This window comes from Chaetodon auriga, chromosome 8, assembly GCF_051107435.1.
Source record: "Chaetodon auriga isolate fChaAug3 chromosome 8, fChaAug3.hap1, whole genome shotgun sequence".
Lineage (NCBI taxonomy): Eukaryota > Metazoa > Chordata > Actinopteri > Chaetodontiformes > Chaetodontidae > Chaetodon > Chaetodon auriga.
In genome coordinates, this window is record NC_135081.1 from 11,076,066 (window position 1) to 11,090,459 (window position 14,394).

Genomic DNA, 14,394 nt, shown 5'->3' on the forward strand with positions numbered 1-14,394 from the left:
TTAAGGGACTGATTTACCAATACCAGGTGCATGTGACAACCAGTTGTCCTTTTGTTGCTGGACAGTATAAAAGTCAAGACATTGTGGAGATCGGCAGAGAACACTCTGCATGAGTCTTCCCTCCATGCTGCATGTATTAAAGAGACCTGATTCATCACACTGAGTCTATAATTCTTCAGAGAATTAGTAACTCTCAACGAGCAACAAGGAGAATTTCCCTTACATAATTTGGCAACGAGGATGGGATGGACGCTCTGCTGATCGACACCTGAGCCTGGACTGAAGGTCAACTGCTGGCAGGAGTCTCATACGACTCAGGGAAAGTTCCGCTCCGACAAATGGAGAACAGGATCCTGCCTGAGGTCAGGCATGGGTGGCAGACAGAGGACGCTCCATCTATTTTAATAGGCAAGTACGGTGTTATGAATCAATCTCTAGACGAGTTGTGTAATGCCTGTTTGGTCACAACCGTCAGTTCCCATGTAGCTCTTGTGTAGTCTTGGGAACGGCTTCCATGTAATACCTGTGTGGTCTTGGAAGTTTTTTGTGGTGTTGAGTTAAAGTTCCCAGGTAATTCCTGTGTGGTGCTGGGACAGTTTACACCTAAGACCCGCAGGGCAAGCAATTCCATTGTGGTGTTGAAACTGTATGAGCAGAAAATAGAAAAAACTGAAAAAAAGAAGAGAGATATCGGTGCAGCAAGAGGCTGTTGGAAATCATGATTCACGCAAAAGAGCTCATTATATATATATGTCTACAATGTTGTGTGTATGTCTACCTATATGTTATGTGTTATTAAGAAATAGCAAGGAGTTCTAGATAATCCTTACAGAAATTCAGAAATTCTAAAAGATATAATTAGAGATTGAAATGGGGAGGTTGATGCTAATGTAATAGAATATATATATAGTATAATACTATACTAATATTCAGCAAAATTCATTCAGTGAGCATTGAAATTTGAAAATTTGGCTTTTTAATTTGACTTCTAAATTGAAGATTTTAATTTGGATAAATATTTTCATCTTCATTTTCTCCACAATTGTGTCAAAGTGTAAGAACTTTGAGGGCTTTTTATTGCTTGTAGCATAGAACGAAGCAGTCCTTACAGAGATGTCTGTATTGTAAGTGTCGTGCACGACCTCCACAGCTGGACTGGGGAGTAAAGGCTCTGTTGAGATTTGATCTCTGGAGGATTTGATTGTGGATATCACGAGAAGGAAATACGGGGATAAAAGTTTGAAATATTTAGATGTCTGGACAACTAAGTTTAGATTCCCAATAGGGGGATCCCTCAGTTTTTTTGTTTTTTTTAAAAAAACAAAAAACAAAACATATTACTGGTAGAAGTAAAACTGAAAGAAAAGAACAAGAAATGAGAAGAAAAAAAGAAACTTTTTGTTGTGACTCATTCAGTGTCTAGTATGTACGTATACTAAAGGGGTGCGTTGCTCGAACTGTGTCATACAAACCACCTGAAAGAGTTCCTCAAAGGTAGTGTGTGTTTGATAAGATCCAACCATACTTGTATGGAAAGATCAGTGTGACTGTGAATTTTGTGTCTGATAAGCCCATTGAGAGTCTAAAACACACCTGTCTCACTAGTGAGTCACTTAGAATTATGGCAAACAAAACGGGGAAATTAAAACCATTACCTGACCTCTTACAGGCCCTGCAAAATAATGGCAGAAAAATGGGGATAAAATGTGGTTGAGGATGTTCCACTTTGGCACCATTTTACCCACGGGGTGTTTCCATTGATAGGCACATTGAGCACTGATTGTTTAAAAAAGTGTAGATTACTGCTAGTAAAAAAACATGCAGGAAAAAGAAAGTAGGGAAGAAAAAGATGGACTGGCAAGCTTATCAGAAGTGGAAGAGAGAAGCAGAAATGAGCTAAGTGAAGTCAGTGACAGGACTGATGTTGAAACAAGAAATGAATGAAGAAAGAATGTGTGAAAGAAAGGAGAAAAAATGTAGGGCAAGAAATAAGGAAATGGCTCTGCCTCCTCCATATGTTGTCTCCAGGCCTGCAGCCCCTCCTCCTCAAGGAACAACTTCTCCACAGGGGTCCACCCGTGCAGCTAAAAGCCACCAGGGAGATTCTGAAGGTGAGGAAGAAAAAGCATTGTACCCTGACCTGTCTGCTCTCTCTTTGACTCAAAAAAAAACAGCAGACTAACCTTGCATCTCCCAAGAAGTCTCTGTCTACAGCAGCATCTTTTGACTACTGGTTGCGAAGTCAAGGGGACAAAGGAGGCGTAACCCAGATGCCTATGATGGTGTTTCCCAACCCCCAGCCACGACCAACGGGTGAGGAGTCACATGCATATTGGGATCCAGAGGTGCTTGTGTACAGGCCATGGCATCCAGATGAACTGAAGGAGATTGGGGTGTAGCTACCTGATCCAACACATCCGACAACATCCTGGGCAAAGAAAATGGTCTCACCAGAGAGGCAAAGGGAGAAGAAGACTGGGCCCACAGCCAGCATTTCAAAGACAGCAAGATGGCAAGTTGAGATGTTACAGGTGTGAAGGCTACGGGCACATCTCACGGAATTGTGCAACCCCCGAGGCTTTCCAACAAGACAACTCTTGGCCGCATTCAGCACCTAAAGGACTGTCTGTTCATTCTCCAGGACTCCCAGTGACACAGCCATAGGAGACAGCGGAGGCAGGTCAGGACATTGAGCAGCATACACACACATTCACACACACACCCCGACACTCATGACGACATTGATGAACTAGTTGTCTATACCACCAATGTGTACAATTAAGAAGCTAAGACACCACTTTAGTTGATTCTCAATGAACAGGGTGTTAATGTGACAGGCATTGCTCCTGTCATCTCATAAATCAAAGTGCTGTTGTGAAATGCCCTGATTCACCATGTAATACCCCCATCTTGCCTGTAAAGAAACCAAATGGGGGTTGGAGACCAGTCCAACACCTCAGGGCAGTAATTTAAGCTGTTCAACATCCACCCCCAACTGTACCAATTGTGACAATAATGTCACAGGTTCTGGCAAACTCCTGTTGGTTTACAGTTACTGATCTAGCGAATGCATATTTCAGTATTCCTGTTCACCCTGACTCAGTTCTGGTTTGCTTTCACTTTCAATGGTAAGCATTACACTTGGACACGGATGCCACAAGGTTATCTTGGCCATTTTATCACTCCGGAGGGTTGCAAACTAGGTCCACACCACATCCAGGCCATCTTGGATGTTCCAATACCACAAACAAAAAAGCAAATGATGTCCTTTTTGGGCTTAGCAGGCTATTGCCATCCATGGATTCATGATTTTGCAGAGATCTCCCAACCCCTGTATGACATCACACATGGGCGAAAACATTTGACCACAACTAACTTTTTGACTTGGACTCTTGAGGCAGAGACAGCTTTCACTAAGATAAAGCAAGCTTTATCTAGTTCATCTTGCTTAGGACTCCTAAATCCTACCATTCCTTACAATCTCTTTGATTCTGAATGTGATGGTTTTATGTCAGCAGTCCTTACACAGTCCCATGGCGACAAACAGTGTCCGATGTTCCACAACAGAAAGAGCTATGATAGTGTTGGAACTTCATCATCAATAGTCACAAAAGGTACACTTAGTAGATATGTTTATTATATACTGAATAGAGAGAGAATTATTATCAAAACATGACCAGTACATCACATGAGAATCATGCACAATTCACATAATTCAGCTTCTGCGCAAAGACAAAAACATTATGGAAAAAGCTACCAAGTAAACTACTGTGTATACAGAATGTAAAAGAAAAACACACACTTTTTTTTTTTTTTTTCTAGAAATGATGCTGGATATCTTTCACTGTAGAACTGAATAAATTGGAATAAACGTAAATGATGACAAGGACAGTGCAACAATAGGAGGAAGTCTAATCTTAAGAAATCTGCCAGTCACCTACTCATTAATACTCTTAATGTATTTATCAAGAGTGCATCATACACAGCTCAGACAGTCAGTCAGGTTAATTGTTCCGTCTCTGCCCCAAAAAAAGAGCATGAAAATCTGTAAACTAGTCTCTGCTGATTGAAATGAATCTCTCATCAAAGGCTGCATATTGAGACAATCAGACACCTTTCATAACACACAAGCATAGACAGCACTGAAAACTGGAAGTGTGTGGATGGTCAGTGTGGACAGGACTTATCTTCAACATTATATTTAATTCTAATGATGTAGTTTTAATCTTGGACCTTCACCTCCAATTTAACCAGTTACTTAATATTTATCTGACAGTACTCTGTTCTCCAAGCACAGAATGAAAACCTTCCCTGCGACAGTTAGTGTACAAGTATGATGTATTTAATGGGAATAAACACACTTGGACCTGCTGTAGGACTAAATAATGTTCAGTGACCAGTTAGCTGCTGTCTGAAACTCAGAAAATAAAGATGATCTTGCATTTAAAACTATTAATTGTTTGCAAATATGCTGTGAAAAATGACTTAATGTAACATGTCACATTGCACACCACAGTAAAAAAAACATTGCATAAAAAACTGTACTAAAATTGCCACAAAGTGCAGATCCATTCAGTTTGATTACATGTAGAATACAGAAAAAAGACAATTAAACAATCATGAGTGAATAGATCATTGCTCTTTTCTGAGGGTCCATGTGTGTATGTGAGCATGTGAGTGAGTCCAAACACAATTTCATTGTAAGATTGCATAATGTGCACGTAATCTGCTGTCACCATGTCGACTATAAAACAACAAAACTGGAAAAGATCCCATTATTTAAATCTGTGTTTCCCTGAGGTACAAAATTAAAAAAAGAAAAGTGTTTTAATACTTTTTAGAAACTTTTTTTTTTTTTTTTTACTGTCTCAATCAAACCAGTCTCTCATGTGAAGCTAGCTCTGAGAGTAGGAAAAACTAGCAGGATACACAGTGAGAGGAGGAGTTTTTACAAACTCTAATAATTGAAAAAGAAGGCAGTAACTGGCTCAGACTGAAAAAAAAAAACAAAAACAAAACTAAACATTTTCATTAGTAACTTTCAGTTTAAGTGTCCTGCTACATGCTACTGTAGTGCAATTTACAGGATTACAGCAGGCTCCAATCCTTACAATGGCCGATCATTCTCTTTGTAACTTGCACTCTCAGTAACAGGCGCGAACGAGGATGATGAAAACTATGATGGCAGTTACAATGGTTAGTGCTGAAAATAGAAATATAAGGCCGGCAAAGACGGGGTTTGTCATTGGCGGGATTTCTTTCACTTCAGACGGGATCATGTTGGACACACTCAGCATGTAGCCCAAACTCCAACCTATGCTGGTTCCCTTTATCTGAAGAGAAGAGAAGAGATGTTCCATGTTGTCACTATGAATTGGCATGCTGTACACAGTATTTTGCTTCCACTCAGACAACACATCACTTCTAGAGAAGCCGAAAACATAAACAGTCCTGTCATCAAATTGCATAATTGCAGTTCCAGGGGAAAAGATGAGTCATAACACCCAGAGAACACCCCTGAAAAAACCTAAGTGTGTCTGTTTTGTAACTTCCTCTGAAGGACCTACGGACTCCCAGACATCCCAGAGGCACTAAACATTGTACACAGCACACTAACACTCTTGTTGAGCGGAAACTGTGAGCATCGCCAGCAGTTGAGGAGCTTTTTGGGATCAAGTCTAAAGGGTAACTGCCATGCAATTTGGACACTGCGGCTGTAATGTGCGCCTTTTTAATAGCTACTATCTTTATGACTCATGAGCGACAGGCTGTGTCACAGACACAAGGAATCCCCTTCTGTTGAGGGAGTTCCATTGTGGGATATGCTCCATGTCCTGAGGGCATCCTGGAGCAATACATTGCCTGCCTTTCACTCTGGCCTCAACCTCTTGAGTGCAAATGATTCGCATGTAAGCCATCCATCTTTAATGGGGTACAATGGGTGGCCTCATTCACACTTTTGTGTCTTAAACGCTTCTGAACGCCTGAGCATGAGACTGTTAAAGCACAGCAACTCTCGTCAAACTGCCAGAGACATATTCTGATGGCTGCATTATCAATTTCTGCTTCAGAAGACAGTAGTGGGAGCAAGCAGTGTCTTGGTGACAACTGTGATTTTGTTCAACCAACCTCTTTTTCAAAGTTAATGTTTTGCCAGGTGTCTTTGTCAAACTTGTATCCATCTGCCAGCAAAATGAAGACATAGTGAGCTGCATAACAGTATGTCCTGAGGTACTTGGGTGAGATCCATGTCTTTTCTTTCCTCAGCTGAAAGGAAGAGAGACAAAGATCAGAGCACAGCCTGTGATCAGGAAGAGTGATATAGATGAATGAAACTGAATGAGAATAACAAAATAGCAACATTTTCGTCAAAATTAAGATGAAACACGAACTTACCACTGTCCAATGTGTGTGGCAGAATTTCCTAACTGCGGCCTTGAATTGATCGAGATCCGACGTGCCGTTCACCAGTAGCGCCCTAGCAGTGTAGAAGAATCCTGCATATGCCTGGCAGAAACAGTATGAAACACACATTATAGTAGTTTTTTCTACCTTCTTGGATGTGTTTTATTTACACTGTGTGTTACCATAAAATCTCCAGTGACGGGTGGCTGCTCGACGCCGTTAAAGGAACACTGAGGTGACGAACATGTCTTGAAATCAAATATGGACCTGACTATGCTCCTGCACTTGTCTGAGTCGGCGCCTCCCACCATGAAGAGCTCTTGATCTGGATCGAAGCCTTTTGGTTTCTTTGTGCACTCTGAGTCATAAATGGACGAGGCTGTCATGGTGATGTTGAAACCTTCGGGGTAGCAGGGGTTAATGATGTAGACTGGGTCAGATGATTCCTGAAATATTAAGAGGTGGAGAAAAAGGACAAAAGAAGCAATGCAGGATGAGCAGGAAATAAAAAGTGGAAGAAAGAGAAGAACAGGAAGAGACAGGAGACGATGAGATAAGAGGGAAGAGTTTGGACAGTATTGAAGTAGTAAGTTGGAGTACTGAAGCATTTACAGACATCATCTGTCTATATATAAACAATGACTTGTTTACAGTAATTACACATTATCACATATAGATCCTGATGTAAATACAAACATTTACGTTTATACCAAGAACCTGCTGCATCAGTTTACCCATAAGCCGCCAGAAATGCATTTCTCACAGACTAGCTTGATGACATTCACAATCCGATCAATATACTTTATGACATAATGCATTCTTGAGTGGTCTCCTTTTGCCAGTTAGAAACTCACTAATCAATTCTTAACTGGGCATTAATGGCTTTTTAGCCTACACATGTTTATGATAAAAGCACACTTTGCCACAGCTGCATATGCCACATATAAGCACTTAAACATGAGTACAGGAATATGTACTGCACAGGGAGCAAGCTCAGAAAAAACCACCCTTATGGCACCCTGGAGATATGACTTTCAGTGACAGACCCCATCTATCTCCGCATACCTGGATCACTTTGTCCAGAATCCTCTTCTCGGCCTCATTTTTGCCATAGCAGAGGAAACTGTGTGTGTAGACATTGTAAGGATAACCGTACAGTTTGACATGCAGGTAGTCCGGCCCCGTGAGATCATCCTGGACCGCAAAAGCTATTTGGGTTGATGCTCCACCGAGGTCCATGGAGCCGACTGTCCTTGCCCCATCTGGGCGTATGTAGTAGTTCCACAGGTTTTTCTGCAGGTAGAAAGGAAAAGGAGACCATGTGATAGATTTTTTTTGTTTGTTTGTTTGTTTGTTTGGTTTTTTTTTTTTTTTGGGGGGGGGGGGGGTCTGTTATTAAAGCGTACAAAAACTTTGACCTACATAGACCAGATGCATGAATGGCAGTGTCTTACCTCTAGGAAGTTTCCCATCAGGTAGTTGACAGTGACCCACCCGTACAGCCCTTCTTGTTGACCGCTAATGATGGAAGCGTTTTGGAAGTTGAAAGGCAAAGAGCTGAGATATTCTGTGAGACTCTCCATGATTTCATTGGACCTGTTTTCGTTCGTCTCACTTACAGCAAAACAGAAAAAGAAACAAATTCTAGATCTTTCTGGAAATGAGAGCAGTCATCGCCACTGGAAAATGGAATCAGTGACATAAAAAGACAGAAAATTGCTCTTTTTTTATATACCACTCTCTCATCTGCACACTACCTATGAAGCTATAGAGCTATCCAGAAGACAGTTAGCGTAGCTTGATATACAGACTGAAAGCAAGAGGAAACGTTAGCTTGGCTCTGTTCAAAGGTAACAAAAATCCTAGCCCATCATCCTTTAACTTTGAGAGAGTCACAGCTGGCTGTTTTCCCTTGCTGCCAGTCTTAATGCTAAGAATCTCATGTGACTATCCACTCTCTTCTGAAGACCCCATATTTGCACTTCCCAGCATTACTGTTACACCAGCCAGCAATCTAAACATGTTGTCATAGCTGGTGACTTTGGAGGCCACCATGTAGTGCATGCACTAGGTTACATTCCTTCCTGTCACTCTGCCATACATGATTAATAATGGTGAGAAAATAATTTTGATGCTTTCTTACTGTAACAGTCTCATTCCAGCAGTGGCCCCCAGAAATAGAGGTGTGGTTTTTTGTTTTGCAGCAGGGACAGCTTTGATGATCTCATCCATGCAGACTTGGAACCCTTTCCACGATTCTTCATCCTTCTGAGGGTCAACTTTCATCTCTGAGATACCGTTACCTGTGGGCATGAGGCCAAGTTAAAATCAGATTCTCAAGTACAGGCACTAACACGTCAAGTGATATATCTGAGTTAATGCCTTTCTAACACTTTAACTTGGCCAGTTGAATAAATTCTCAGGAAGCTTTGGCTTTCATTTTTCTCTTCCAGACGGTGTTTCTAAAATTTCACCTTATAATCTTTTCAAGCATTTTGTAACTCAATTCTAGGAAATGTAAAAGCTGCATTGTGCTCATCTTGTTTTTGAGACAATGACTCACCAGCAACTCTGCAGTTCTTTATCTCAGTCACCACTCCTGTTTCATTCTCCTTCTCCCCTGGCCATTCGTACAGGTACACATTGGAGCGAGATGAACCTGAGTCTATCACTATGCCATACTGAAGAGGACGAGAAAGGCAAAAAAAAAAAAAGTTACTGGGTCAAATATTTCATTTCACTTCAAGTACAGAGATGCTGCTGCGACCACGTGGTCCATCCAGACTGTCATCCATCACCAGGCTGACTGATTAAAAAAACCTCTTACCTTGACCCTGACATCTGGATTACATCTGGCAGTGTGTGGGAGTATGTGTTTGTATACAGTTGCTCTCTCTACATATACATGTGTTTTGAGAAGATCTACAGCCAAACAAGTTTTTCCCACAAGCTTATCTGTGCATCTTGGAGTGTTTGTGTGTGCGTTTACCTCTAAGGTGTACTCTTTAGACTTCCAGGTGTCCTGGATGACGACAACGGCAACAAGCGCAGCAATACTGGCCAAGAGGAGGAGCAGCACTCCTGCTATGCAACACTTGTAGCCCATTTTCCGTTTGGAAGCCATTTCCTGTTGGCAAGAGGGGGGAAAAAATAAGTGTGGTTCTCACTAAAAGCATTTCAGCTCTCAAAGTGATGGCAGGTAGAGAGGTCTGAAAAGTGATGATGAGCAATAATAGTACATTTTATTTACTTTAAGCTGGAAAAAGATGTTGGCAGCATTAATAGTATTGATGGACTAAGTAATACCACCAGGTTTAACAAACACATATCATAAAAGGAAACAAAGTCAGAGGGTAAAGTGCTGGAAATCATGGCTGTGTGAGATTATTCTTTTTGTTAAAATGCTTACCTTCTGTCATGGACGATGAGAACCACAGTGAGATACTTAAATCCCATAAGATTACCTTTGCATGTCTACAACGAATGTGCACAGCAATAACATGAAATGAGATTCTGTTGTTTTTTATGATCCGCAAAGGTGAATACAAGCTTCTGTCAGCTTAGGATTCTTTGAAGGAAGTGAAGTAACGATTTTGAGTAGTGATTTAAGAGAGTTTTGGGAGTTCCTGGCAACATTAAGCATTAACAGCTTTTGAGGACCTGCCAGTCAGCAAGAAGAAAACAGGCTGAGCAGCCAGCAAGGACAAATGCTGCTGTCTCGTGAAAGGTCTGCATATTCATCCTCAGATTGTCAAAGGTTTTGGTCACGATGTTCATATGAACTCAAAGTGAATCTGCAGTTGGACTTGAAATTCAATAATGATAACCTTACCGGTGAAATATGTATCCACCTAATTCAAAACATTGATTGGCAGAACTTGTTCAGGCCTTAAGGTAGGGCAGTAGAGTGTAATGGTGGAGAGTGAAATTACAACAGCCAGCATAAAATTACTGCTACATTTCAATATTATACAATGCAACACACACCCACTGGACAGGGAAACCTGCATGTCACAAAGTACTAACACTAAAACACTGGAGCAAACCCACTTTATGCAAGCTGCAGAGACACCATGTTTGCTTTAATGGAGGAAATTCATACAAACACTGTGTAAAAAAAAAAATTCCAATATGCCAGACTGTTGTTGTTACACCAGAGTCACACATGCACTTCTCATGTAGTCATATGGGAGCGCAGTATGGTTGCAATTACAGTTCACACAAACAGTAACACAATCAGTAACATGAAACGCAGCTCTTCGTCCTGCAGCACACACACACACCCTTGAGTGCTCTCCTTTTTCATTCTAATTTCTGGGTTATTTGATTTTCATGAGCTGCTATTTATACTTTACTTTGGTAACTGTGCATGTTATCATTGGTATGTGCAGAAGGTGGAGGACAATCTCTATTTAAAACTACAGCTAAGCTTACCAGTGTCATGCTATGTGACAGCAAGGACTGAACACGTTCATTTTAAAATGGGGAGAGGAAGAAAAGAGCATGCATTTCTCTGTGAAGACAATGAATGAATGTAAACAACGACGCAGCAATAGACATTATTCAACCATCCCTGGCTTGAACTTGTTGAAACTGCCACATCATGCTGTCTTTTCGGCATGTGCGCCTTCATCAATGGTCGTGATGTTGTAATTACAACCCCGTATGCTGCCTCAGCCTCAGGTGATGTAATCAGACTGTATGTAATGCAGCGCCACAATTCTGTCTTATTCTCTATCCCCTCGTGTTTTTCTTACGTTTAAGTCTCTGAATTTCTTTTTCAGCTGTACAGCTATCTGACTGCTCCGTCGTCTGCTGATTGTAACAGCACCGCACTGACAGTGTTTGTTGTTCTTTTGAATTACAGTATTCAGAGTTACCACAGCAACATCTGCAAAAACAACCACGGCAAAGCTGTGAGACGAGGTGTGATTACAACCTGGGAATATGACAACAAGCATGTTTTACGACTCTGACAGATGTGTTCATCAGTCTGCTTGACACTTAACCGTTGTGTGTGACATAGTTGATATTGATATGCTCTAGACATTTTCATTTTCCAAGATCTTCCAAGACCTGGAAAAAGGTTGCTGTAGGATACTATTGATTTTTTTGTCAAGTTTCTGCCAGAATTTTATGAGAACCTGAGGAAATCAAAGGTCCTAGTTCAGTTTAAATAGATTTATGGAACTGGGAAATGAAATATATGCTACTATGCTGCCAAGATAAGAACAAAACATTTTTCTCCCAGTTTACAAGTTGCTGTGTGTCGCAACACAAATACCAAACTAGCAATATTACTAGAATGCATGAAATAATTGCTATGATCATCACTAACCTAAGCATTTGCACCCACTGAAGAAACGCATGTTTTTGAAGAAGAGGCATCTCTAAAAGCACGTAGTAACATGAGCTCATTGATGTCTGGCCTCACTGCCCAGCTGGTGATTAGTCTAGTCTTTAACATCAGAGTCCTGCTGGCTCCAGGCTGCTTGAACAATGCTAGTAACTCCCTGTGACTGCCCATTGAAATAGTTCACACTAGTAACTAAATGTTTCAAATAACAACCCTCAGGTACTGTAGTTACATTTGTGGTGAACATACACTTGACTGCAATTACGGCAGGGGAAACTCAGCTTCTCTTTTTAATGGAACTAAAAAAAAATGTTTTTTAGCTCAATAAACCTTAGGTAGTACAGACTGAGCTCTTATTTGCATTGCATCACGTACTGGATGCTGTAAATTGGCAAAATGTGGAGACACAATAAATGCAAGTGGTCTAAGTAGAGACAGGTAACTTTCTCTAGGTGTGTGCAAATGTCTTAAAACCCTCTGGTTTGTAACATCTAAACTGAGAGGGCACTTTTTGTACCCAGTGTTTTACATCAAGAAAAGTAAAATTAGAGCAAAGCATCAATATGTCTACTTAAATGAAAATGGTTCAGTTCTATAGGTATGCTTAATTTCCATCCTGCATCATTATTCATCTACACTTCTGCACTGCAAGTTGTCACATATTCACTTGCAGCAGCATTCACAGTGTACCAGATAACATGCAATTGATTTGACTGGCCCAAACAAAGAACAATATAGAGCTCTTTGTTCTCTGTTAAAGACAGCCATGTGGAGCTGGGAATTAGATAACTCCTACATATTTGCAAATGGTCTTGCCTCTGCTTGCAGGGGCTGGTCCTCATAAAGGTGAGGAGTAATGAAAAAGTGGTTGAATGCAACACATGCATGCACAGCGAATCAGAATGACAACACATCACAATAAAACACAACAGATCAACTCACATGATGAGAATTAACTCTGTGATGTAAAGAAATGTTTTGTTAACAGGTATACAAATGTTTTGTTAATAGGTACATAAACATGTGTGTACAGCTAGATAAATGCATGTGACAGAGAGAGAGGAGGTGTGTTTGTTTCTTACCTTGAAAAGCTGGTTTGTAGTTCCTAGTTAGGAGTGGGAGTGAGATGGTCCTGAAGAAGTGATGAAGAAACACAGCAGGAAACGGGGGAGCAGTAAAGGAACGGAGAAGCAGAAGTTATCAGGGAGTGTGCTGTGAGTGGGAGAGAGCTACAGAGTGATTGGCCCACAGGAACAGGACTGGTGTACCCCAACAAAACAGAGAGCGAGCGAGAGAGTGAACATGGGAGGAGCAATTTCTCCAAACAGATTTCACCCCTCCCACCACAGCAATGAAGCCAGCCCAGGAGGCGCAGCCAGCAAATGATGCATTCACTGTCTGTGTCTAATGATTAAGCACAGATACCTTTGTGTACATGTGTACATATGGAACAATGGGAGAGAGGGGGAGCAGTGGTAAAGTTAATTGAAGGAACAAATAAGATACAGTCCAGTGTGGCTGCTGTGCAAGTTATCACAAAGTCAGCTCTCACTTGATAGGTTTGAACTGAAGGACAATGAGCAGTGGAAAGTGAAGGACTGAACACTGTACCAACAATCAAGGATGTGTTGATACCTGCAAGGTGGCATGCAATACTCAAGTTCTCCCTGTGAAAAGTATGAGTCATTAATCTACCCAAGAGAGTAAATGGAAAATGGCTGTAATCCAGTATGTTTGTTTTGTTGTCAGAGGCAGTAAAGAGCCGAAGGCGTACCTTTGATTGTGTCCCCGTGTGGCACATGGATGGACATTTAGATTTTGTAGCACTTTCTGGAAACAATGAGAACTGCTTACATTTATGTGTGTCTGTCTGTCAAATGTGCTATTAGTGGAGTGGAGAGTGGTCCGAATGCACCAGCCTTCAAAGTCCAGATCAATGGCAAAACAGCTTCAACCAGTTCAGACAACATATTTAAACAATGCTCAACAACTATATACCAAAATACTTATTAACTTTAATTAGTTAATTAAATTATTCATTAAGATGCGATCAGATAATCCTTTATTGAATCCTCGGAGGGGAAATTAGAGTATCACAGCAGCACAAGCACAGAATATATACAGTTAATTATAAGATAAATATCAGTTTTAACAGTGAACATCAGATAATTATGTAATATGATAATGTAATTATACTTGTTGTCCATATTAATATTGAGATTTACTGTAGTACATAATGTAATTAACATCAAGACACTATGTATGTGTGTATGTATACATACATACATATGTAAAAACATGATATAATGTCAGACAGTGCAGCCAACATAGTAAGCTGTATACAGTAAAGTATAATATAAGATGTAATGTACTCATATAAAGAACATAATGAACAGCACAGCAAAATAGCTCAGAGTAAGATATATAATAAATATAGTATCAGCATTGTACAACGTGCAATAAAATGAGAAGCAATAATAATTCTATCAGTAATAATAAGAAGAAGTATATTATACTGTATAATAACACATAAGACTGATATTATATTACATGTCTTGTGTGCAGTATTTGCAAATGTAGCCCAATGAAGACAGTGGAGAAGATTCTAGTATTGATACCACTGCAAAGACCAG

The 14,394-nt window shown here is 40.5% G+C and overlaps 1 protein-coding gene across 1 annotated transcript; it reads right to left on the minus strand.

Moving 5' to 3' along the window:
- Positions 1-4,994: 4,994 nt before the first annotated feature.
- On the minus strand, positions 4,995-12,975 carry entpd3 (ectonucleoside triphosphate diphosphohydrolase 3). Its single transcript, XM_076737952.1, has 10 exons — positions 12,844-12,975; positions 9,395-9,532; positions 8,969-9,086; positions 8,549-8,708; positions 7,860-8,019; positions 7,471-7,698; positions 6,588-6,851; positions 6,397-6,507; positions 6,130-6,267; positions 4,995-5,333 (listed from the first exon to the last, which is right to left on the minus strand). The coding sequence occupies exons 2-10, from the start codon at positions 9,527-9,529 to the stop codon at positions 5,145-5,147; spliced, it is 1,503 nt and encodes a 500-aa protein (XP_076594067.1). The 5' UTR covers positions 9,530-9,532; positions 12,844-12,975; the 3' UTR covers positions 4,995-5,144.
- Between the last annotated feature and the right edge of the window lie 1,419 nt (positions 12,976-14,394).